The sequence below is a fragment of the Panthera onca genome, chromosome F2 (assembly GCF_046562875.1).
Source record: "Panthera onca isolate mPanOnc1 chromosome F2, mPanOnc1 haplotype 2, whole genome shotgun sequence".
Classification (NCBI taxonomy): Eukaryota; Metazoa; Chordata; class Mammalia; order Carnivora; family Felidae; genus Panthera; species Panthera onca.
This window is the reverse complement of record NC_138356.1, coordinates 64,141,940-64,169,282: the sequence shown is the minus strand read 5'-3', so window position 1 is coordinate 64,169,282 and position 27,343 is coordinate 64,141,940. Positions and strand designations below refer to the sequence as shown.

The 27,343-nt window shown below is 41.8% G+C and overlaps 1 protein-coding gene across 5 annotated transcripts in view; it reads right to left on the bottom strand.

Moving 5' to 3' along the window:
- Positions 1 to 1,492: 1,492 nt before the first annotated feature.
- COL14A1 (collagen type XIV alpha 1 chain) overlaps positions 1,493 to 27,343 on the bottom strand; it is a 210,828-nt gene continuing 184,977 nt past the window's right edge. For 4 of the 5 annotated variants that reach the window (XM_078441830.1, XM_078441832.1, XM_078441829.1 and 1 more), the window contains exons 44-48: positions 26,798 to 26,864; positions 23,035 to 23,223; positions 5,810 to 5,887; positions 4,018 to 4,173; positions 1,493 to 2,369 (exon numbers count right to left, since the gene is read on the bottom strand). In XM_078441830.1, the coding sequence (XP_078297956.1) occupies positions 2,290 to 2,369; positions 4,018 to 4,173; positions 5,810 to 5,887; positions 23,035 to 23,223; positions 26,798 to 26,864 (570 nt within the window). In that variant the 3' untranslated portion in view covers positions 1,493 to 2,289. Of the gene's footprint in view, positions 3,199 to 4,017; positions 4,174 to 5,809; positions 5,888 to 23,034; positions 23,224 to 26,797; positions 26,865 to 27,343 lie in introns of all 5 variants that reach the window. The other variant, XM_078441833.1, reaches the window with a different exon arrangement.

The following is a 27,343-nucleotide window of genomic DNA, read 5'->3' as shown; positions in this document are numbered from 1 at the left end:
CATGAATTCGAGCCCCACATAGGGCTCTGTGCTGACAGCTCAGAGCCTGGAGCCTGCTTCGGATTCTGTGTCTCCATTTCTCTGTGCCCCTCCCCGATTTGTGCTTGCTCTCGCTCTCTCTCTCAAAAATAAACATTAAAAGAAAATTTTTTAAATGCAATTCTAAACCAGCTTTTAACAAGGCAATGTATTATAAACACAAAAGTCCTACATCCGAATTATACCTTTTATTTTGAACATTTCACTCAACAGAAATCTGATATACTGGGTCTAGGTGATGACACCTTCCAAACTAATGAAACTTTTCTGTAGCATAAATAAACAAATTTAGACCACCAAGTAAAATCAAATCCAAGTGTAACTGAACAACTCAAGAATGGTATGAATGGAGTAGAACCTCCAGTGGCTTATACTTCACTGTTTATAACCGACTTTGAGAGTCTTCTTAGTGACATGACAGTAGACTATGCATTTCCAAGAGCCAAACACACAGAATATTCTTCTCTCTACTCGCTCGTTAAAAGATTAAGAAATCTGATACAAAGGTCTGATGTAACTACGAAACATGCCCTAGTCATTTAAGGAGGGCTCTCTTAGGTCTGATGTAACTAACGACACGCCCTAGTCTCTTACGTGATTCTGGGTGAAGTCATCCTGCTCACCCTTGTGCAACCTCTCCTCCTCATCAGTCCTGCTGCTTACATGTGGAATGATTTGCCATAACTAGAAGGAAAGTGCTGTTGGGTATCTGCTCACTCTCTTCTTTCATTTCCCGAAAAGTCACCAAAAATGTCTTTGCCTGGATCCCCAAAGGCACATAAGTAGACCTTTGAATCCTTTGGCTGGAAAGGTCTTGGATCAGATCCGTTTGGTGAGGGAAACCGAAGAAGGTCAGAAGACCTCATTGATCTTGGAAGAATCCAACTTCTGGTTATAAATGACCCCACCTCTACCTTTTAAATTAGCTGCTACTAGGGAGATGCCACTGGAAAAGGAGCATATGCTAAGTTTATAATTCTCTTTCATCTTATTTTCAACAAGCAGATAATAGAACCTAAATATCTCTCAAATATCTAGATTTTTCCTTTGTGAGCAAAAGACATATTATGGTTTAGGCGTTAAGTCGGTTAGATTCACCCTCATTTCCTTTCTTCCTTTCTGGAGTTTTTCAGACTCTTCTTAATATCAGAAAAAAGACAACTCTTCAGTCACCTATTGGTAAACAATTATTTAGCACCAGTCTTGAATTTTCTGGTGGATTATAAATGAATGATAAAATTCTACCTTAGGCCCACGTCAACTGCTTCTTCTGTTTAGCTTCTAACTACAGTCAGAATGGATGGGTGGAGAATGAATGAATGAATGAATGAATGAATGAAAATTTGAATGCCTGTCTAAAGGAAGCCAACTGTTGTTTTTCTGGTTAAAACTCAGCTAAGACTACTAAAAGTTTAAGGTGGCATTTAGAAATGCAGTAAAAAGAACCCACAGATGTTATTTTAAAATTTTATTTGCTTATAAAAGAGAATGGAAATGGGTTTGCAAAAACTTATCTGCATGTACAAAGTAATCCATGTAGATAAAGAGGGCAAGCCTTGGAATACTGCTGGATAAACTGTTCATCAAAATTGGACCTCCTTGCATCAGAACTGGTGGCAAGTCATTATTTTACAGGTCAAAACCACTGAAACACTGAATCTATTTTTAAAGTCACCAACTTCAGAAAGGTTATAGTCTAAAACATATTCTTAGATACCAGTGAAACGAGTTACCAAGTGATCTCAGAGGCGGGCAGATCAGTTAATCAAGAGGTAGTTTCTCTAATAATATCCCTTTTTCTTTTTAGCAAGGCTATAGGAGATAGAGATAAATGGCATAATCTTTGAATCTCTTTAAATTTTTACTCTGTTTCCTTTGAATACAATCATAGCTGTCTTGATACATTTTAGAACTTGAGATCGTCTAACACAGAAAAGAGTCCAGTGTTCAATTTTTTTTTTTTTTTTTTTTTTTTGCCAATTTTCCTTTGAGCACTCTTCTTTGGACACACAAATAATCTGGCATGCCATTAAAATAGCAGAGAGAAGTAAATCCTGTGGTGTCATAGATGAAGGGAGTTTTTTAAATACAATTTTTTGTGAATGATAGCAATATTAACAATACCCAAGGAGACTTAGGGTGATGAAACGAGCCCCCAAAAGGTAGCATACAAACCACATCACAACATTCTTCTTGAATAAGTTTCTCTAAGAGTTCTTGTAGCTGGTCTTCATATTTGTCCGGAGGCTATCAGATCCCCGAGCCCCACAGTTCCATGGCTTCCAGCTCGTCTTGGACAGGAGTGAATTCTGGTTGATCAGGATGAGGAGCTAGAGAGGAAGAGTGGGGTGGGACTTGATAGGACCCAGGAACCATTAACTGATATTCTCTCCTCGTGTGGGTCCGGAAGAGGCAGATTTGGTCACTAAACTACAGAGATATCCTGCTTGGGTAGAAAGCAGTAGCCACCTTTACCCACCACGCCGCTTGTGCCTTCCCCAGGAGGTTTCAGACGGTTAGTGAAGGAAGGGACGGATACATGGCAGAAATTGTTAGAAAACCAGATCACAGCCAGCTGCTTAAATATTATGTGTTTTATTTACAAAAGGAACCCTGAATCTCAGCAGAATTGTAACAGAAAAATAAATCTTACCAAAACCCATCTCAGGTTAGAAACCCATCACCAGGGGACAGTCAGGAAGGGAGGGGGTCAGAGGAGAATGGAGAGTAGGGTGGTCAGGGAGGAAGATGCCCACCAGTCTTGTGCGGGGACAGGAAAGAGGAGAAGGCACGCTTCATTCAACAACTACTACTGAGCCTTCACATAGAAAAGTTAGGGATAAATCCTTGGTACACAATCATATACCCTTAGCCAGGCTGATACAGAGCGGTCGGTTGCTAATACAATTGACCCATGGGATTTGGTGAAGTTTCAGTATTCTCAGTGTACGTGTTTCGAGTAGGGAGGGCAAGAGATGTGACAGTGGGCAGGGAGGGAAGCAGGTGAGGCAGGAAAGCAGGGTGCCCATTGTTAGGGGCAGGGGCTGGGTGGTGGTAGTCAACAGGACAGTTCTGTATCCGTAGCCAATTGCCCAGGCCAATGTAATCAGAGTGGAGGAGATGCACCTCAGTGCTGGTAATCATTGTAAGGGATCAGATCTTAACAAGGGACAGGGAGATTTGAGAGAACAAGGAGGGAAGAGATGAACAGAGAAAAACACATCAGCAAAACTCTGACCAGTTCCTCTGGCAAATAAGGTTAAATTTCTCCTAAAGCAGAAAACTTAAAATTCTTTGACTAATAAGTTTATTGCCCCAAAGCAGTCTGTGAACATGTCTCTTGATGCTTCCAAGAGTGACTATGTCAGAAAATGTCCCATTGCACAACTCGCTGACATGCAGGCTGCAGATGTTTTTAGGAAGCATTATCTTTCAGAGTCTCGGTCCGGTCGTTAGTAACGAGGCAAGGACAGCATGGCCACTCTTGTTTCTTCTTAAAACTATCTTTGGTCACGTAACATGCATGTGGTGCGCAGAAGGTCACCCAAAAGAATCTAGGGGGCCCTCCTCGCTAGGGAAAGCTCTAAGTTTGAGGTTTATCCAAAACAAGAGTAAAAAATTACAGGGCATCACGACCACACCACAGCAGTAACACAGAATTAGGGCACCCAAAGAAAAGTTCAGACATGCCCCGCAATGACCAAACGTGAGGTCGGAGGCCAAGAAGGTGTGGACTGCCATTTGTAAACAAGAAAGATTTACATATGAGGTTATTTTCATTTTCCTCTTAAGGTTTTTAAAGGGGTAGCCTCTAGAGTCATTAGCACGTCATAGAAGATATCTCTGAATAATTTAAGGTAGAGAGGTGCTCAACTTCTGCCTCCCTCCCATAATTGGTCTACTTTTCATTGTACCCCCATCATATAGTTCTAACCGTAGCAAAACACTGCTCAAAGCCCACGAGAGGCCGGCACTTACCTCCTACCCCGTAGGCAGAACACGAAGAGGGGTCGCAGTATCCAGGCTGGCCAGAAGGACCTTGTGGTCCAGGCACCCCCAGGTGACCAGGTGGACCCCTGGGCCCGGGAGAGCCAGGGGGCCCAGGGCTTCCTGGCCGACTCTCCCCCGAAGGTCCTAAGAAGCACCAACAAATGAAAACAGTTGGTCTTCACCATCACAGAGTGAGTTTTGAGACTCCCAAGAAGTAAACTAACTCTTAAAAAAAGCCACCTCACACATTTTAACAATTAGGATAGTCTGCCTCTCCCTGCTCATTGAGTTTTTATTCCTAAACTGGATCATACTGTAATCATACATTCTCCTGGAGGTCAGTGCTTTCAATCAGCTCAGGAAACTGGAAAGCAAAATGGATGTATTCTTTTCTATCACCTCTTGGATATTAAAGGGAAAGGAACATACCGCTCTCGACCTGGTTTTCATTACAGAATTCCTGTTTCCCAGTGCAGTTCAGTGGGAATCCAGCATACGGGCATACATGAACACGTGCACACATGCACACACACAAACACACTCAATCTCAGCCTCGTAATCTATACTGCTTTATGGCCTCAGATCATCGAAATAAATTAGCCTGAGTGTGAAAGAAATTATCCTGCAGGAGAAGAAGGAAAAGTCTGAAACCGGGCCTAAAATACTAATCCAAAATTTCTTTGAGGCTACCTTATATCAATTGAGAACTTAGATTGAGTGAAAATGGGAGAGAGACTAAAAGTTTTCTGATATTAGGAAGTGTATTGAGCTGAGTGTTTTTGTTTGTTTTTATGTTTGCTTTCAGGCCCGGATTCCAATAGTGCTTCAAAGGCATTCTTCAACCAAGAATGATATTCTTTCAACTAAAACTTAAATGGAAATTAGGAACAAGTATCCCCTTATATTTGAAAAGTGCTGCGGCTCTTAGATACATTCAATTCCATCCAATCAACATTCACCAATCACTGTTTTTGTGGAACACATGATCCTAGATCAGCCTCTCACACAGGCTCTAATGCTAGGAGCATTTATGCTCAGTCGATTTATTCCATTAGGAATCCCTCCTAGAAAAAGTACTTTCCAAAATCATCATTAGACTGGAAAGAAAAATCTGTAAAGCATTTGATTCGATGTGGCTAAAACTGGATCATAAACATCCAATAGAACTGCAAACTTATAATTCTAATAATGAGGATGATAATCTAGAGACCATTGTCAAAGCACATAGTAATGTGCACAAAACTGACACAAAACTCGTTCAGTAAGAATGCCATGGTGGCAGAGACTCTGAGTGTTTATCAAATACCCATGTGTTCCTCTATATTTGGAGCCTGCCGTGCAGTTCAGCTGAGAGTGTGGCTAGTTCCAGCCAGTGAAATATGCATGGCTGTGCCATATGTCATTCTCCATGTAGGAAGGTGAAGGCTGATGTGCCTCCTTATCTTTCTCCTAAGAGCCTTTTGTTCCAAAATGGGGGAAAGCCACCTTACTCACCTCAAACTTTATGTATATCTACTAAGCATTTGGGATTGATTTGTTACCTCAGGATAGCCTAGCATAGCCTAACTCATGAAGCCAACCGGATCCCAGAATATGCTATAAGCTTCTGGGAGAATCATCACTTAACAAACTGGCCTTCTAATAAAGTGAATGAGAAATACAGCCATTCCAGTTAGATGCAAGGATGTAACACGACCATTTTCTTCACCAGTGATGTCAAGTGAAATATAAAGATTTAGGACACCCATTGTGCAGCTTCCTGTTAGGTAGAGAGATTTACCTGCTGGTCCAGGGGGGCCTCTTGGACCTTGGGTTCCAATGCCTGGGTTTCCTTTTTCTCCTTTGATACCAGTTAGACCTGTTGAGAAGGAAATAAAGAAAAGAGAGAAAAGTCCTTAAGACAAAAATCTAGGTAGTTCCATGTTTCCAGGCTTAAAAATTACCTCTCTGGTAAAGAGAATGGTGTGGGTTGGTTGGGGGTGATGGTTACCAGGGGACTTTGAAATTAAATTCTGACACTGTGAATCATGTACAGTCATAGAGGGGAGCCCAGTTCTGTGGCTGAGCATGCTGCCCGTATTTGTGGTACTGCAAGTTTATTTTCCTCCTTCCTACTGAAGTGGGTCAGCCTGCCAGGAACCGGCCCGTGTCTTTGCACGCACCAGGCCATTCGACGTATGCAGTTGGCACTCCAGAGTAACACAATAGAAATCACAAGTGGACATGTCTAACATTTTCCTTTTGGTCCACTCTGTAATGTATCTGCAAAAGGCATGAATTATAATTAGGCAGCAAAGTTCTGAAGAGCGTGAGTTTCCATTAAAAACTTGGAAGCTTCAGGAAAGCCTGTGTTTGATTTGGCTGATTCAGCCCCATAAAAGCCTAAACCTATTCATGTCTCTTTTCCACTGAGCTGACTCTTTATTCCAAATAATTTACAGTGCTATTAACAAAACTATACATTTTCACAGGGGAAAAACAAAGAAACATATACTCTGACACCTCATCATCCCAACAGCTTCTATCACAAGGTTGCTGGACAGGTGAGAACATGTCATACTGAGGGCCACCAGTCCGAGAGACAGAGTTGCATCAGATGAGGGCCGGGTTACCCAGACTCACATCACAGAAGGTCTCTGGTGTCTGTTTTTCATGTACAACAATGCTTTGAAGTAGCAGAATGCAGAATTGCATCTGTATGTAATTACACTTACAGAGAAATTATGTATGAATTGGCAAAGCCAAGAAGGAAACATAAACAAATGACAATAACCAATTTGATAGGGGGCAGGCATGCAAGTGATTTAGAATGTTTAAAATTACAAATAACTTTTCCCTTTTACTAAAGGCAACGCGTATTCACTGTAGACAAATTCAAAGACACCACAAGCAAGGACTTCAGCCCTTGAAAATAATCACTTTTAACATCTTGGTCTATAACTTCCAGAAATAAAGGCATTCATGTAGTATTTGCTCTGGGAATAGTTGGCAGAGAGAGAGAGAGAGAGAGAGAGAGAGAGAGAGAGAGAAAGATCAGTGAGCAACTAACAGCTTTTTTTTATACTGCACACATAATGACTGTCCCTTGATTTGAAGCTTCGGTGTCTGCTGTGTTCCTTGGGACCACCTTTTGGGGTCAAGGTATACCTGGCATTTAAGTGCTCCTTCCTTGTTAGTGGTCATCAGGGCTCCTTCACCCACTGCTATGCCTCCCCAACACCCAGGCCTATCGCACGTGGCCTTAGTGGTATTTTCTGAGCTCAGGAGAGACCAGCACAGCAGGGAGAGAGCAGGACATTGACCACTGAGCCTGTTACGACCTCTTGTTTTGGGTCTGACTCTTCTCTTAGGAGCCCATAAGGAAGATGGTAATTTCTAAAAAGTAAAAATATAGTTGCATCTGAGTTCAAAAAGCACACAACGTACTCAGACTAACCAACATGTAATACTCAGTTGCTATCAAGTTGTTTAGACAGAAAACCACACTGGGTGCATCTACTAGGTATCACCCAGTTAGCTCCCAGTTTAGCTCTTAGTTTAGTAGTTCATTGAAAGAAGTACTTTTTAGCTGGTAGGTGTTCTCTCAGATGCAAATGTGTCCTAACATGCATCTGGGAATTGAGCAGAAACTGCCTCTTCTTCTGTTTGAATGAGAGTCACTTTCCCCACAGGGAACCACTAATTTTTCAAGAATTAGAACACATACACAGATGACTAATGGCAGGCTGCTCATGATTAAGTGTGTGGTGACTCAGAGGCCTCCCATGACCTTACGGTACTCAAGGATCAACATTAACAACATGGCTTCTCAATGATTCTCCAAAGTGGGAAATGCAGTTCAGGCTGAACAGCACATCCAGGAAAGTACTCTCTGATAAGAGTTTCTTGGTTTATCCTTTGCTTCTTCATTAAGAAAAGTGAAAGGTGGGAAAGATTGGGCAGTAGAAAGCCTGGTTGTTTTAATTTTCTAGTTACGTAAGGAAAAACAAATGGCATTTGATATTATCTGTACTGCAAATCAAGGTAAGAGAGGAAGAGTCTCACAAAAGTATTCCAGCCCCTCAAAATGCCTTGAAAAAATTCTAAGGATATAATTATATGAACAGAGAATTTTAGATTTTATTATCCTTGAAGTAAAGATATGTTCCAACTACATGTAGGCTAATATATTAATATTCGTCCATGTATTCACTTATGGTTCTGAGACTGAAGGAATATTCATGTCCATGACAACTGAATTTGGTTGTAAATCTTTTTCTTGGAATGAAAAACTCATGTTAAAAATCAATAATTAAGTACCTAAGATGAGGACTGAAATTAAAGACTAAGCTTAGAGACCTCAGATCTCTAAAAAATAGATTCACATATACTTTTGATAAGCCTTATAAGCCATGTATGATTGATTAAAAGGAAAGAAATCAAATGTCAGCCTGTCCTTCTTTATGAGGACTGAATGTGAAGCCACTTGGTGTTGAGATGTAGTCACCAGAGTCATGTGCCATCATCCTTTCCTCAAAGGGCATTGGGACTCCTGAGTGCACAGTGTAGCCCCTCCTTCTGGAATACCCTTTTCACACTGGCCGTCTTCATAAATACTTCTCGTTCTTCAAGACCCAACTCAAGGTTTCTCTGCAACCATAATGAGCAGATGCACAATGGATTCCAGACGCCAAGGATTGTCTATCTGATTCATGGCTATATCCCTGACACCGCTAGAGCACCTTCCACATTGTATGGAACTTACATACTGACTGAGTGAACGAATGCATGAAGAAATAAATTCTCTGCTTCCATATTGTCCACGCCGCCTCTGGCACCTACCTCACTGCATTGCTTGTTCTCCTGTTCATCTAGCCTGAGCCCAGGAGCCTACTGACTGCAGGGATCGTGTCGTATTTATTGTTAGTGTCAGATCCAAGCAGAACCTCACACAGAGTAGGTGGCCCATAAATACTAGAAGACTAACTGAATGACAATGTCTACACCAACTTGTAGCTGACTCTTATAAGCAAGCATGACCTCTGAAGGATCAACAAACAAAATGCTTTATGCTGGAGCTTTGCTTTTTACTTTCACATGCCTGGCTTCCGGGGACACAGCTTTTTGTAACAAGTTCTTTGATTGACAATATCAACTGCCGGTGCTTCTAAAGAGATGAATATAATAGATTACAATAAGTTTAAGTTTCTGTCATTTCTAAAAACTGAGCACAGCTTACCAAAAATATGATTTAGGTAAGATTAAAATATCTTTAGTTTTCTTTTGAGTTACCAAAAATATTTAGGAGAATCAGAGAGATGATTATTATTCATTCATTCATTCATTCATTTGTTCTTTTAAAAATATTTTAAAACATTTATTTTTTTAGGTTGGTTTTAGGCTCACAGCAATATTGAGTACAAAGTACAGAGATTTCCCATGTATCTACTGCCCCTACACATGCATTAGCAACATCCCCAGAAGAGACGGACCTTTGTCGTATTCATTCTTTTTTAAGAGTCTCATTAGAAACCATTTCAGGGTTACCAGATTCTCTTTTACCACTAACCTAACACTGACCCTGCAATATACATGTATTTATTATACTTTTTTAATATTTTATATTTATTTATATTTTATATATTATATTTATTATTTTTTATATTTTATGTTTATTATATATATATATATGTATATATATATATATATACATATATATATATATATATATATATATTTACAGGTCTACTAAGACAGAGACCCGTTTGTTTTAGTTTTTCATTATATTCCTAGTTCCAGTCACATATTAAGGCACTCAAGAAATATGTGTCAAACAAATGGATGAATGAATGAAATCCTAAGTTCAAGGGCAGACTTTGACAAACCAAAAAATGTGGCTAGTCAGTTTATCAACTAGGCCTATAAATTACTTTGGTAGATTTTTGAATGCTAGATGCTTGACATGTATAAACTCATTCAGTCTTTACAAGAACCAAGAGGGCGGGCACTACTATTAATGCAAGAGAAGGCTGTGATACCTGCCCTAATAAGTTCCTGAGCCAAGATTTCAAGCCAAGCAGGTTGGCACTGAAGCCTATACACTGAACCACTGCCCTCCCTGCCTTTTCATCCCAAAAGGCAGGCTGCATTTTTGCCCTGTTCAGTGCAGGTGAGGCTTCCGGAACTGCCTGCTGAGTCAGTGTGCACGGTTTCTCTGGTCCCATGCTCGGAAATCAACCCTGTGGTTATCACATTTCCTCAGCTTATTTCCCTTAGTTTGCATACTTGCCCTCTGCTCTGAGCGAGATTCAGCATTGCTATTTGGAGGATTTATCCTGCTCACACTGACTGCATGTCCAGGATTGGGCCCTTGGTTGTCTACTTCCTATTTTCTTTGGCCCGTTGGTCTCTGAGTAGAGAGATTTTACTCATTTCTCTGCACACCCCCACCCCCACCCCCCAACCATACCGAGCACTCCACGCTAGAGTCTCATGCTATTCCAGGGAGCACAGTTATTCTCTTGATCCCAGACATTTTGAGCAACTCCCAGGATTTATGCCCGGGCACATATGCAAAGCCTGGGCAATGCTTTCATTGTAACTGTACCAAAAAGTCACAGAAACTGGGAGACAAAGCTTCAGTTATGTTATTATATGGTCTGTTGCCTAGGAAATGCTGACAATGAATGGCAAGCACAGTCTGTTTTCCATTCAAAATATGTTTGAATGCCTCCTAGATGCAAGTGCAAGGCACTGGAGAGGCACCTAGCTACAAGATGGCAGAATAATTGGACTTAATTCACTAAGTATTTTGTGCACTTTTCCAGAGTCTGCTATTGCTACATTTTTGGCCTGTGGGATTAGTACCAGCATGTGGGACTCCATGTTTTGGCTAAGGTCTCGGCTAAGGGGGCCAAGATTGGAAAATACATGATTGTTTTCAAATGTAAACAAACTCTGCAAATAATTGCTAAGAGTTGCTCCTTATTGTATTTTTTTTTTATATACAACAACTGCCCATCTACTATGACTATATAATTCAGGACTTAGGGAAAGATAAAGCCCTCCAGATGGTTCAGGCAGAGAGAATTTAATGCAGGGACTTGTTTACATGGGTGATGGAAGGACTGAGCAGCCAATGAAAGATGATGAGGCAATTGATAAAGTAGTAACAACAGGAAGTCACTCTCACCTTTAGGAGCACAGGGACAATGGGAAGAAATGGTGTGACTGGAGCCCAGAGCCTAGAGCCTTCTTATAGGATCTAGAACCAGAGGGAAAGACTTCCGGTGGAAACAAGAGCCACGTAAAAGTCATCACCACAACAGGAATTCCAGGGGAGGCAGGGATTGGGGTGAGGGGAGAAATATCCTGGCTTCTCCCCTCTTCAAATTCTCTAATCCTCCTCAATGCTTCCTACTGGCTGAACCTTCTCAGGAGCAGAGGACAAGGGAGCCTGGAAAGACAGTGAGGCATAGCTAACGGAAGGGGAAGAGCAGACTGAAAGCAAACCACCTGGTCCATCCCAATATCAGGCTCTGAGTATTCAGAGTAGAAGGCACCTTCCTGTCTGTAGCAGGTCACCACATAGCAGGGAAACAGACAAACGGACAACTATAACACATGGTGTGAGAATAGCTACGACAACATATGAAAATACAGAACTGAGGCATCTGTGGGAAATCACAGGAAGCTTTCCGATAGAGCTGACCCTTGAAGTTAAGTCTTGAAAGGCAGGTGTGCAAGGGCAACTCCAAGTGGTTTCCTATGACTTTTACAGCTGCAGGTTGGGGACTGGTAGAGTAAGCAGGCAGTCTAGGCCAGGTCATGACATGCTAAGGAGTTTGGATATGGCCCAATGGATAGCTATTCCATTGCAAAAAAAAAAAAAAATCCTTCAATACCATCTACCTAATTTTTTGTAACTTCATACTCTTTCTGAAAGAGGAACCCCCTATCATTTAAACCCCGGGTCTCATAAAACCTGGGTCTGCCCCCGTGGGGCGCTACAAAGCAATAAAATTCGTTCAGGTTGGACTGGAAAATCCTGCAGAGCCCAACTCTACACTAAGATAATCCCACAGAAAAGCCAGAGGAAAACATGTTGAATCATTAAGTAGGGCAACTCAGTGGCCAAAGGAACCACTACCAGATCAAGATCAAGACAATGAGATATTTGCACTTTAGGCTTTCCTATCAGTTAGAGGCATGGTAACATTGTCAGGAGGTCCTTTCGTCTTCTGATCACACATGTCTAAATTAGACACACTGACATCTGGGCAGTGAGAGAGGGGAAGGGAGTGCAGCAGGGAGGGGGGAGGGGAAAGGGGTAGGATGGAGGTTGTAAAGGGAAAAGGGAAAAGACAGGAAAGAAGATGAGGAGCACCCCTCATCAGTGCATACCAACCCCATGTTGTCATGTGCAGGTTAACTGTTCACACCTGCAGGTGCATGGTAAAAACAAACAGGGATTAAATCGGGCACCAGAAATCCTGGATTTTTGTCCCCATAGTTTTGCAAACCGATACGATGATCTATAATAAGACTATCAGACCAAATACCCATCTATCAGTTTCAGCTCCAAAGTTTTGACTGATCCCCCATAAATGCTATTATGTTATTTCTAGCATGGACTGTTTGGAAAATGATAAATAATTCAAAGAAAAATAAGCCAATTTCTATGGGTTCAAAAATGAACTTTCTGGGTTCGGTATGAATATTCAACCAGTTGATGATATTTAAATTAGTGCCTGGTCTAGTTTTTATTCCTTGCAGAAATGAAAAGTGCTGTGATGCTCTCTGCTCTTGGAAAAGAAGAAAGCTCTGTCAGGCATTGGGATAAGGCCAGGGTCTGCAGAGTGCAAAACAAAATGTGTTATGACCAACAGCCCTTCATAATAAGCATGAAGAGTCCACTATTAAGATAAATACATCTCCTATCTAATTAAATCTAGAACCAATCAAAATGAAAAGAGTTAATGAATATATCATTTCTATATATGTTTTGCCCAGCTATACAAATATGTTTTGGTATATTTATTGGTTGTAATGTATTTATTGTTTTAAAAGCCATGTTAAAAAATCCACAGAAAATGGTTTATCATAGCTAATATAAACAGCTTTAATTTTATCATCTAAGTAAGCATATGTTTTATTTCCATTTTACTTGTTTGTGTACAAGGCCAGAAATTTAGAAAATGGCAAAGTACATTCCTACATTTAAAAGAAAATACCTCTGGGGCCCCTGGGTGGCTTAGGCAGTTAAGCATCTGACTTCGGCTCAGGTCATGATCTCACTGTTCGTGAGTTTGAGCCTTCATATTGGGCTCTGTCTGACAGCTCAAGGCCTGGAGCCTGCTTTGGATTCTGTGTCTCCCTCTCCCTCTCTTCCTCCCCTACTCGTACTCTATCTCCCTCTCAAAAATAAATAAAAATTACAAAAAATAAAAAAATAAAAGAAATATCTCTGCCTCTCTCTCTGTGTCTCTGTCTCTCAAAGGATAGATACACATAAAGCGCGCGCGCACACACACACACACACACACACACACACACACACACACACATACACACAGGCATTATAAGCAGGAGGTCCCTTGATCTTTTGACTACAGACATCTAAATTAGACACACCAAAATTTGGGCACTGAAATGTCCAATGTATTTGCTATTTTATATGTATTTCCTATCCAGTAAAACCAAACCTCCTATTTAAAAATCTCACCCTGTTTTTCTGGCTGAATTTACACGATAATGACTTGAAGAAAATGCTGACATTGTCAAGTTGGCAGTAACTGGCTATTAACAGGATGTCTTAGGATTGATGTACTATAGCCACATGGACTTCTGTTTTTATCATGACTTTAGGGTGAAGGACAAATGGCAGCCAAAAAAAGCTAGCCAAGTAGTAATCAACACCATAAATCACTTATGATTCATGAAATGACTATTGTACTTCAGGTACGATGAAAAATAAAAGGAAAATAGACATCAAGTTTGGTCTTTGGGGAGCATGTGGCCTTACTGGTGAGACAGGATTAACAGAAGTGATATCATTAAAAGACAATTCAAGAAAGTATATTCTACCTGGGTGCTAAATGATACATCTCATAGTCTAATGAGGTAGGTGTCTATTCATTTATCAAATATTTGTTCAGGCTTCTTACAGGGTGGCATGTAAAGATGAAAGGCACAGCCCCATTCAAGGAACTCGCAGTCCAGTGGGAAGACAAACAAGTACATCGCCGATTACGGTTTAATGAGAAACTTCTGTGGTGGAGACATGTGCTTGGGGAGCACAAACCAGGGAGATCTTACTCAGTCGGGCTCAGCTGGAATCGAGCAGGGTAGCAACAACCAATACACTGGCCAAACAAATAAACCATGGGGAGGAATGAGTGGTCTGGCAGACGTGAGTCTTAGGATGAGTTCTGAAGTTTGAGTATGAATGAGCCAGAGGAAAAAAGAGGGTTCTGGGGAGTGAGAAGAGCAGGTGAAAAAATCCATGACATGGTACAAGAACAGGGCACAACAGGGATTAGCACTGAGGGCTGTAGGAAGGGAAAAGACACGTATGAAGAATGTGGTAAGCCGAATTAGCGGTCTCGACTCCTTATTACTCTGCAAAAGACTTATACGCCCCGCATTCTCTTACTTCAGGCCCATGTATTTCCTGATTTCTTGGAGTTGGGCTCGGTCATGTGACCTGCTTTGACCAATGGGGCGTTGGTGGCGATGTCAGGAACAGAGGCTGGTTTGAAATATGATTAAGTGGATGGGTTGCCCTGTTTTGTTTCTGCCACTGCCATAAGGATGACATCCTCTAGGAAACTATTAGCTCCTCCAGCCATGGCCCCAGCAGAGCAGAACTGCCCCTGTTTCCCACAGATATGTGGTGAAAAAAATATTTATTGTTGTATCCTACTGAGATTTTTGTGGTTTGTTATGCAGCAAGAGCTGACCAATACTGAGAGCACTGAGCAGTTCAGTTTGGCCAAAGGGAAAAGTACATACTTGAAGTGAAGCAGAAAATATAAACCGGGACCATATAAAGACATCTTAACTGAGATGGCATTAACCTTCTAATATCAGAGTGATATTTCTAACATGATACCCATTACCCCAGACAGAGACTGAAATCCAATGCAAGAATCTGATAAGATCTACTATACAGACCCTCCAATTAAGGGTTTCAAAATATTTTAAGCCACAGAAACAATTATAATAGCTTTCACGTCAAAAAAAAAAAAAAAAAAAAAAAAAAAGACAAAACAGACCACAGCCTTGCTGACATCTTGACTCAAGCTCGTGAAAGACCCTCAGTCAGAAGCACACAGCTAGACCCTTCTCGAATCCCTCACCCATAAAAACCATGAGCATATATGTTTCATTGTTTTAAGCTGCTAAATTCTACAGTAGCTTATTATATAGTAATAGATGACTAACACATAGAGTTTCTCTTTGCAGTCATGTTGAATGTACAGAGTCACTTTGTAATAGGGGAAAAAAACCCTTACAAAATAAAAGATGATACAAGAAAAAAAAGAGCATTCCTTTCCAATGCGCTAAAGTTACCATACGTTAGGAAAAAACAATCCACCAACCCTTCAGAGAAGAGAGTCTTGTTCCAAAGGACATTCACATTGGACTTTATCAGATAATTATGGGGTGAGGAAAGAGAAAACTACCTTTATTTATCCAGAGTTTACCTCTCAGGAGATGAGAGGCAGGGAATGGGGAAGCAGGAGATGAGAAAAGAAACATGCATTTCAGCAGATTTTGAACAGCAATGAAAAGGCTATGCCTCATGCAACTGAATATCAAATATAATACAACATCACAGAGAAGACCTGTAAATATTTAAGTATCAGCCAGAAAATTATTACCAGAGCCCTGCCAACCCTCTATCTTTAATCAAGTTGACCTGTCCCATAAAGATCGTTTTTCTAGGAATAAACCAGGAGAAAAGGGACATTAGGAAGTTCTACGGACACTTACCACTGAGGCACTCCTGTCTCACAACTGCTACACTTTTATTCTGAATTTGTGGCGAAAGTTTTCAGTCAGATGTATCTTCAGTGCCAACAGCTCTTCTCACCCACAGAAATATTGAACACAAGGACCCTACTTCTCTCTCCCAGCTTTGAACCAACCTGGGACCCAGTTTTCTCTCCAGGTTTCTCAGGCTTGTTGATTCACAGGAAATGGGCATGAGCATTAGGGACTCGGATTTAGCTTTTGTGTGTCCGCAAACATTTCTCTGCTCTGACTGCCATTTCTATGTCCCTGAGCGGCGCTATCATGGACTTTCAGCAACTGGAGAGTGGCGGACTCCTTTCCTACCTGTGTTTGCTCGGGGGAACTCGGTTGGGTTGCATCTTCTTTTCACATTCCCCCTTTCTCATTTTCTGGAACAAAGTCCATCTTTTTCAAATTAACCACAGAACCTCAGGACGCATCAAAACTGATCCTTAAATCTTGTCTTTCTTTACATTCAATCCTTAGAAATTCGGTCTCCTGTGGCAGGGAACGTTTGAGGGGGATAATTTTCCAACTTCAAAAGTCATTCAGGGATTTTATCCTCAAAGGACTATAAAAAATTAACCTGGGTAACAAACAGAGGGGAGAATTGCCCTGGCATCAAGCTCTACACAAAGACATGCAATTTTGTTGTGATTAAAGGTGACATCCCAACACTTATTTTTTTGAGCCTCAATAGTAAGATTGCACCCAAAATATTTGATCCCACAGAGTAGGTACAAAGTGCTAATGACACTTAAAGAAACTAACGAGTTCCAGTGGGGAAAATCTTTGGAATGATACCTCCCAGTCATTTCCACTCAGCTTTTGCCAGGCACTAACATGGATAAAGACATTGACACTGTTGATGGGTAGGAGGAGATAGTGGGTAGTATAAGGCTTCTCTGCCCACATTGGAAAACAAAATATAATGGAAAACTTAAAAAAAATAGAATATAATTTACATTTATTTGCATAGTGCCAATGATGTATTTACTATCAAACGATCTTCACTGTGAACACAACAGAGACCAATACAGAAAGGCAATTTTTTTGAGGGGGGGGCACGCAAGTGAGCGAGGGGCAGAGAGAGAGGGGGAGAGAGAGAGAGAGAGACTCCCACGAGGGCAGGGGTTGGGGGGGAAAGAGAGAAAGAGGGAGAAAGAGAGAGAGAGACAGAGACAGAGAGACAGAGAGACAGAGAGAGAGAGAGAGAGAGATGGCAGGGCTAGTTTTTTTACCTGAAGTGGGGCTTGAGGTCACAAACCATGAAATCATGACCTGGGCCAAAGCCAGATGCTTAACTGACTGAGCCATCCAGGCGCCCCAGAAAGACATGTTATTGATAAAGGTCAGCTACATCAGCCTGAATTTAAAGCTGTTGTATTCCCAGTAGTTCTTTAATATAAATACATTTTGACTTCTTCATTATGTTTCCAGTGTAGTCATGCTGAGAATTTGCCTATTAGAATAAATGATTTAACTATACATTACTTTCTTTTTACTTCTTTCTATTACACTAGATGGCACTCTCGTTGTTTTTTTTTTTTTTTTAAATGTCTGAAGTCCAACTTCAGCTCAGGTCATGATCTCACAGTTCATGAGTTCAAGCCCCATGTCGGGCTCTGTGCTGACAGCTCAGAGCCTGGAGCCTACTTCAGATTCTGTCTTGCTCTCTCTCTGCCCCTCCCCTGCTCATGCTCTGTCTCTCTCTGTGTCAAAAATAAATAAAACATTAAAAAAATTTAAAAAAAGAAAAAGAGACAATATGTTTACTGGTGTTGAGAATCATGGCTTTAAAGGTTTCAAGCCCTTTTCCACCTCAGGACCTTTATACACGTTATTGCTGTCTCTGCCTAGAATGCTCTCCTCTGACTCTCTTCTTGATATGCCAAACTGCTAAACTTTCAGGTCTCAGCTAAAACATCACTGACTTGACAAAGTAAGTCAGAGTCCCCTCTTCTAGGTTGCATAGCATCATGTATTTTTTCATGGCACTTACAATGATGGTAACGCAATGAAACCATTCATGTATTTTTTTATTAGTCTCTTTAATATCTGTCTCCATGCTAGGTACATGAAAGGTAGGAAATATAAGCCCAGTTAACCACTATGTCATTAACACCCAGCACCATGCCTGATGTGGTGTAGATGCTCAGTAAATGCTGGTTAGATGAATGAATAAAGATCCCCAAACAATCAAGTTGTACGACTAAGCAGCCAAGCTTACACGGGTAGCAAGTGGCAAAGCTCAGATCCTGACATATATATGACTGATGCCCCAAACCACATCTCATCACCTGTTTCTGGCTAAAGCAGCATCACAAATAGTGAAGTGAAATCGGTATCTCACCTAAAATGTCACAAGTGAAACAAGACTGAATTGCCTTGCTCCAGGTTTCTCCTCTATGTCCCCTAGGGTGAGAAGTTATAATAGAAGTATAATTCTATTGCCAGACCCATGGCCAGTTTTCCTTCAGGCAATTTCCCTATTTGGATTCTCATATAGCCTGGGAGCATGTTAAAATCCTAGAAAAACTCCTCAAGTGTCAAAATGTATAATCATGGAAAATAATTTATTCACATTCATATTTATCCTATAAATCACCTGGCTTCACCTGCAAGCTGGTCACTTGCTGGGTCACGGGTGTCCCAAGGCTCTCCAAATACAGAACGGAGTGTGCAAAGAGCTTGCAAATCGTACAACCATGACCCGCTTCTGCCTTCTGGTCAGTCTGGCAGGTGACTGGTTTTTGTGAACTGAGCTGTGAACTGTGGTGATTAGAAGCCATCAGGAAACAGGGGTCCACCAGACGCTGCACGGTTCTGGCCTCTCCCACGTGATTCCCCCGCTACACAATGAACTCAAAGGTGGCAGGAGGGTGGAAAGGAGCAAGCACAGATAATCTGGAACCGTGCGGATGTGCACTTGAATTCTAGTCCACCCCCCACCACCCCCGTCCAGCGGTGTGACCTCGGACAACTGACAAACTAGCTAAGCCTCTGTTTCCCCACTTAAAAATGGAGCTAATACTGACCTCGTAAGACTTTTACGAGCACTAATAAGGTGCGAAGCAGCTAACAGTCGCTCCACAACAGTAGTTGCTTAATCAGTGCTGGCACCTTTTCTTTTCAAAGGCTGCGTGATGTCTTCCTCTAAACTCTGACAGCATGTACTCTCTACGTAACTCACTCAGCATCTATCTACTCTCCTAACTGGCGCATCCACTAATGTTCCGCGTTCCTTCCTTACCCAAACCATGTCTTCTATTTTATCCAACTGAGAGACTGTGTATATAGTATAAGCACAACATTGGCAGATACGTTTAGTGCCTAATAAGTGAAAGCCGTAAATAATAGTATTATCTCACACACTGTCAAGCCAAAAGCCTTATGTGAACCCTGCATTCAATACATGTTTACTGATTTATTGTACAAAATAAACCAGATTAAATTCCGGCTTTACGGGTGTACAATCTGAACATGAAAATCTTCAGTTGGAAGATTCTTGTGATCCAATACTTTCTGGGTAATGACACAAACTGAAGCCTAAAGACTGAAATCAGAAAACGCTCCCAGTTCTTTTCAAATAAAGAAATTTAATTTTGCCAACTACAGACCAACGAACTTATTTTTGACTTGGGTTAATATATGGTTCGAGACACCAACGTGGAATATGAACATTATTTAACTAAATGGAATGAGGAAGTAACAGGTGCATCCTCTGGGAATGGTACACGAAGATCAGAACTAGCACTGGAGAGATGATCTAGGGGTCTAGTTAGAAGCAACGCTGTGATTGGAGAATGAGTTCACGTCAGAAAAGTCAGGACGCTGTTTTTTCAGTTCTGGGGACAAATGGGGAACTGTAGAGCTCTGGTGAACTTTGGAAGCCAGGGTACAGAGCCATTTACCTGAAGACAACACAGCGTTTAATGGGGAGAAGCCACAAAACCGTAGCCCATGGAGGGATAGCTTTTCTTTGCTGCCAATGAGCCATGTAGTATCAGTGACAAGAGAAAAGCGGGTGAGAAATTGGGCTACATGACATTTTGCTTATGCTATGGAAATGGGACCTCTTCACTTCTGGGTGCTAATAATTAGACAAGCCTGAGTTGGAGTCAAGCTTTAGATGAACAATGGGAGCTGCAGGAATCCTTCGAATGAATCCTTAAATTCTAATGATTCCGTATATATTGCGATCCATTGAGAAAGTAGCTAAAAAGACTGCTCCACACAAACTCATGAAAAATACTTTAAGTTAAAGGAGACAAAGGGTTAATGAGAGGGAGGTAGCTATTCAAATGGAGGCAAAACATAGGCTTCTGTTAGATGATCAGGAAAGTCATGAACAATGTCTACACTGCAAATATGGGGAGAGCGTCACTTCTTTTCTGTTTTCCAAAATGCATACTCTCTGGCTAGTTCAATGATAATGATTGGATTAATCAAAGTACACGTTTCTACTAGAACAGTGTATTTCGAAGAGGACATAAAATCCAAGGTTGCCCCTTGGCCTTTTAATACTAGAAGAGAACAAATGATAGTAAGGGTCAGTAGTATTTCTTCTTGCCTCAGTTACACATGTGTGCATGCATACACATGCACGTACATATTGCATCGTGCTTTTTGCCTTGCCTTTTTGTAGCTCAGTATTTGGCTAAATATACTCCTGAGTAACAATACTTATTTTTACTTACTATAACATAGTGTCCTTTTAAAATTATATTATAGGGAGTACCATGATAATCATATTTTATATAGCAAGGAACAATAACAACAACAAAGAAATTCCATGATGTCTGGGTTTTCTCTCTAGTCCTGATGTTGGCTGATTTCAAGACTCTTTGGGCTTCAATATCTTCATATGCTTTCTTTTACACAAAATGAGAGTGTTAGGAGAAACGATGGCTGAAGTATCTTCAGTTTTAAAATTCTATTGTTTTGATTTAGTGGAAAGGTAGATACTTGTCTCTCTCAATACTTTCTGGGCATTTGGACCACAAGATAAAAAAAAAAAAATCACTCTCTTCCTTGCAGCAACAAATCCCAAGCGCAACAGGACTGAAATACCCTGCTAGGAATAAAAAGTCCTTAGGCGTTGGTCAATAAACCCTAACCTTAAGCCCCAAACCATTCCCCTCAATTGGTAATAAGCCAAAATCACTTTCCCTCATGTACAAAGGGCATTTCTCACTTTCTTGTCCTACTGTCATCCTCCACGTATTTGTGAAATGCAGGACAGGATTTTGCTTTGTCTTCTACACTTTTTAGGAATACCTGTACAGCTATAGGTAGGTAGGAAAATTACATCATGGAAATTCTTATTTCGAAGTTTGTCTGGGTCACTGAGAATTCCTGGATGATTTTCCTCCAGTCTAAGCATTCGCGTCCTCTTGCAGGGCAGGAGAGACTCAGTCTGGCAAGAACAAGAACAGGACTTCCAAAAAGAACAAACACAACTTGTGACTTGCTGAGAGTGACTCAGGCGCTGGCCCTGTGCCCCCTGAGTCACAGGTGATCCATCACCGACACCGTTAGAGGGTGCCCGGCTGACAGAGGTGGCCACCTTCCTAGCTGCCAGATCTTCCGTGTGCTGTGAGGGAATTATGCCCCTCTCTACATGTGCTGATTTAGTGCCCTGGCCCAGGAAAAACCTTCAGAAAGGAAAACCAGAGCTGGGTTCCCATTAGAGCAACAGCTACTGGGTGTGCAACACAATTCAGACCTGACCCTGTCTTGGCAGTCTAGCTGTTCACCCACCCCTGATGAGTGCTCAAATGGGTGGGAGAGACAGTTGGTGTGGCAGGTGCTCAGGGGGTGAAGCCGTTTGTGGTCTGGGGCGATCGACAACAACCTCATTCCTGAAACAGAAGGGAAGTTGGGCCCTGAGCTAAGAGTAAGACACGCACAAGACAGGCAAAGAAAAGGACATTTCCAAAGCGGGGGGCAATGTGTACGAAAGCGCAGAGGCAGAACACACGTGGCCTGTTGGCACGGTTCAAGAATGAACATAAAGTATCCCCTTTGTCTTCCGCATTTTACATCTCCGATGTTACAAAAGGAATATATCCTATCCATCTCACAAAAGTACTAGGATTCACAGGGCAAACAGATAATACTTAGCTCTTCCCCAGACCCACATTCTATAAAATTGTGTCTTAGAAAATACTTGTATCGGTTGTCTTTCTCCCCATTGCTTTCTTTGTGGTTAATATGGAACCCCAACTTCCCACATCTCTTTAATCTGCTTCTGGAGTGGGAGACCTTGGCCAATTATAGAGTTGGGTGAAATTCAGCCAGTCTTATTATTGTATTACACGACACTGCTAAAACCTGTAGAGGATAACAGCAAAGGCTAAGTAGGATTTCTATTTTCAAGAAACTTTAGTAGGAAAGACAAAACATTGGCCTGTGAAACTATTAAATAAAATGCTGCCTTATATTATAGAAAGAGGAACCACAAACAATATTTTCATCCGAAGTTTATAGTTGGCATGGTCTACATAGACATACGTAAATCATAGGTCGATATGACTCATGACTCACTTGAGGGCTGCCACCAACTGTTGCCCAGTATGGGCACTGCACAAAAAAGGCACCAGACCTACGAAGGGAGCTCTTGGCTTAGCATGACATATGTGTGATGCTACATCAGGGGAGGGCACCATTTTCTAATTCTTCTACCTGGAAGGGGCACCTGTTCTTAATTCCTCCATCTAAGAGGGGATACCTTCCTCTCATTAGCTCAAAAGCCTCTTAGAGGTGAGTTGAGGGTCCTGATCCTCCTTTTTCATACGAGCAGACATGGCTTTTGACGAAATGCTTTGTAGATTACTCAATTTCTCAATCTTGGAGATGGATAAATAAGAAGCTAGAGAATAGATGGGGTGAAATGAATTTACATTCATTATTTTGGACTTCGTCATTGCATGAGCACCACTGTTCCACTCTGCTTCACTGTACACACCTCAGTGGTGTTCCAACGAGAGAGGCGCCCCAGCTTACCTCGTTCTCCTGGGGTCCCCGGCACACCTGCATTTCCTGGGAAACCTGGGGTCCCGGGGGGCCCTTGTTCACCAGGGGCTCCGGGTGAGCCTGGTCTGCCAGGCTCCCCGGGAGGCCCCTGGATGGTCCGCACTGATGAGGAGTGGCTGGGAATCTGGTTGAGGATGGCTGTGTACCTGGCCATGTGACCTGAGACACAAAGGGCAAAGACAACATTCAGTGAACTGTCACACACAGAAAGGGGAGACAAGCGGTTTTATTTGTCAAGGCTCCAAACGATTCTGTCAGATAACCACAAGAGGAAAAGCACACCCCTCTGAAATATGTTGCTTTCCAAGTTAAAAATTATTACATTTTACTCTGGATGATATGAACAGCTGGACTGTATTCAAGACACATCTCAATAGTTTGGAATCTTACAGCTCACATCAGCATCCCAGTAAACATCAATGGGCAGAAGTCATAAATTCGATCTTCGCCCCCTACATTTATCTGACCCCCAAACCCTCACCCAGCTGCCCCTTTTCTCTAGCAACAACCCCACCAATTTATTTGCCTTTTTTCCAAACCCACAAAGACTGCTCCACCCTCTTGCTCACAAATCCCCAGACAAGTGTTCTGTTTCAATTCGTCTCTTCGTCGCCAAGCCTTTTTGCAGGAACCTTTACTTGGGTCCCAGCTGCAGAAACTCCCACGAGCTTTATTAAAAAAAAGAAAGAAAATCTGGCGCTCTCTCCTATAATCCCTTAACTCAGTTATGGCTGGAAGAATGTATTTTATTTTATTTATTTTTAAGTTTATTTATTTATTTTGAGAGCAAGTGAGTGAGCGTGAACGAGAGAGAGGCAGGGAGAGAGGGAGAGAGAGAGAATCCTAAGCAGGCTCCGTCCTGTCAGCGCAGAGGCCCATGTGGGGCTCGAACCCATGAACCGCGAGATCATGACCTGAGCCAAAATCAAGAGTTGGGCGCCCCTGGAAGAATGTATCTTAATAATCAGAAGTATAGATTGATAAAGAGCTTGCTACCATAATGCTTCATTCAGTTTTCCGGTAACATCAGAAGGTAAGATTTCCCACATAAGTGAATTTCCTAGATGAAAATCTCACCCTTTTCAAACATTCAAATCTAAATAAAGAATAGCAACCATTTTTAGAGGGATTATTTCTAGAATATATTCAATGCATTCCTAAGCATAGGACCATGACCGCAACTAGGATTGGCTTCCTGGTGACTCAGGGGCCACCTGTAGGCGTGTGCTTTTCCACCTTTCTCTTTTGACAAGGGGCCATCCTTCATCCCTTTCTCTACCTGTCATCACTTTGACCTCACACAGTTGGCCACATAACCTTTCCTCGAGTCATTCTTCTGATCAGCTCTGGACCAAAAACCAGATAACTCATGGTTTTACTATACTTAGAAGCTAACTGATGAATGAAGTTCTGAGCAGAAACCTAAGCCATGAAGTAAGGAGCCCAGAGGAACCTGAGGCGGCACGTGGGAAGGACCTGAGGCGGGATGTGGGAAGATGGCTGAGGTGCCAGAAACAGCCTCTGGGCAAGTCGGGGCTTGCTCATAAAGTTGCATGCAATCTTTTCTACTTCTTCTCTCACAACGGCACTCACAGGCAGGGCCTCCCTATTCTACAGGCTCATTTCAGCTTTCTTGTATAACTCCCCGCTGGCTTTCATTTCCTCCAAGTCATTCACAAGAATCTGAGATTTCCTGAGGGAAAAAACTCCATTTTGAACTCTGAGTTTGTAGGGCACGTCTTAAATAATCATATACTTTTAAAAGATTTTTATTCTACCGTGGAATATGACAACAACTATTGTGAAATCTTCCACATTTTGTGGTCAGTGAGTCCTATTTGGATTTAACCCTTAGGCTTCCTTAAAATAATTACCTGCTTATTTACTTTCATTTACTTGAAATGAGAAACCTACAAGAAAATCCAAGGTACAGGTTAGCTTTGGACATATTCCACTTAATGTTCCATTTAGTTTTTATAATTTACTATGTTTTTAATGATCTGATTTTGGCATTAAACTTTAATAGTTTCGTTTAAAACTAGTAAATTCTCAGGGCGTCTGGGTGGCTCAGTCGGTTAAGCATCTGACTCTTGATCTCCACTCAGGTCATGATCTCACGGTTTGTGAGTTTGAGTCCCACATGGGGCTCTGTGCTGACAGTGCAGAGCCTGCTTGGGATTCCCTTTCTCTCCCTCCCCCTCTGCCCCTTCCACACACACACTCTCTGTCTCTCCCTCTCCCTCTCCCTCTCAGAATAAATAAATTTAAATAAAAAAAAAAAAATAAAACTGGTAAACTCTCTCTCACACACACACATTTAGTTTGGGCAATGTATAAAATGAAATAAAGTTAAAATATAGGAAGCATTACTCCTATGCCTGAAGACTGTAGCTTTGTACATGGTCTGCATGATTTATGTCTTAATGAAAACGCTCCCAAGATGGTGTGGACAGTAACTCCATGCTTTCCCAAAGATGAGGTCTGGGTTTCTCTACTACAGATGGAATTTGGGATATCTGCTACAGCCAAAAGGCCTACCTGGATGCTTATGAGACTCCTAGACGTCCTTGGGTCAAAAAAAATGTAACCTTTCAGAGCTGAGGCAGCCACTCAGCTCATGGGAGGGGCATGTGCTACCAGAGTAGGGGGCTTGACAGCTAGAGCTAAGCCAGAGATGGCTGGGTTTGAATATTTCGTCTCTACAAGGCCTTAGATCTTCCTGGAATTGAACAAATCATTGGCAAAAGGAAGGGCCCACACTAGTAACCCTCTGGTTAGATTATTGAGACAAAACGTCAGAGGGCCTGAAAGAAACACAAAATGGGTAGATATACAAGCGAATGAACACGAATCAGTAATTGGAATACTGTGCTGTGGGAAAGTTGGGTGTCATATAAAGCATGTTCCAGTGTAATTTTTGGCATGAGCACCAGTGTCATGTCAAAAATGTCACGTGAAGGCCGCCCCTGTGTGCGTGTAGGGGCATTATTATATTGTATTTACATAAATGTCACAGAATAAAGTGAAGGGCCTTAGGCCAGTCCAAAGAAAAGGACAAAAAGGAGGTATTGATTTAAATCTAGCGAGTTGATAGAAATCAACACCATGAATCATCTCTTTGAAAGCAGCTTCGGATTCCTTCGTCTGGCAGATTTCAAGTGCTGAGTACTTGAGGAAAAAAAATCTATCCACTTGAAGATGAAGAAAGAACAAAAGATCTGATCGGGGCAGTCAAGTTAGATCTCTATGGGCAAAAGGAGAGCTCTTGGACAGATGCCACAGAGGAATTAGGTATCTGTGACATCGACACAGAACTCAAGGGTGATCTGTAATGACCTCTGTAATGGGTTAGTTATGGTCATCTGTAAAGCTTACCCATCTGCACCAAGACAAAGCTTTGGAGGTGTTCTCTTGAGCCACTAACTCTTGGGAGGGGCAGATTCCCATCTGGACGAACCACAGAGTACAATATCCGAAACTGTCACGCACTTACTTTTTTTATTTTAATTTTTTTTAATGTTTATTTATTTTTGAGAGAGAGAGAGAGACAGAGCATGAACAGGGGAGGGTCAGAGAGAGGGAGACACAGAATCTGAAATAGGCTCCAGGCTCTGAGCGGTCAGCACAGAGCCTGACGCAGGGCTCGAACTCATGGACCACGAGATCATGACCCGAGCTGAAGTCGGCCACTTAACCGACTGAGCCACCCAGGCGCCCCGTGTCACGCACTTACTTTGGATCAGCTGCTCGCACACCTGACGCGCCACTGCTCGGACCATGGCCTGAGACTGCAGATCACCCTAGATGAAAAAGAAGCATCTTCCTGACTCTCAGGTCCAAGCCCAGCTGCATGGCGATACTTCCAGGATGCAGACCTGGCTTCATTAGCTGTTCCCACCTGGTCCCTGTGGCTCCCGTGACAGACAGGATTGACCACCATGTGCAGAGAAGGTCATGCAATTTGACACTCATGGTGTCAGGTTCCTGGGAGTCTATATTAAATGTAAAGGCCCAAGTACGTATTTCTGTTCCCAGGTTCTAAAAAATTTAAGTTTTGAAACAAACCCATATGTATTTAATGCCTCCTTTATAGTTATTTAGAACTTATAAAATATAGCACTTTTTCAGGCAGTGGCTTATTTACTATCAATAACAACTCAAAGGAAAGACATTAAACCCATTTTATAGATGAACAGAGTTAAACACGTTGCCCAAAGTTTCACAAAGGTAACTGACTGGATGAGCCCAAAGCCGCTGCTGTTTCTGCTACCCAGCCCAG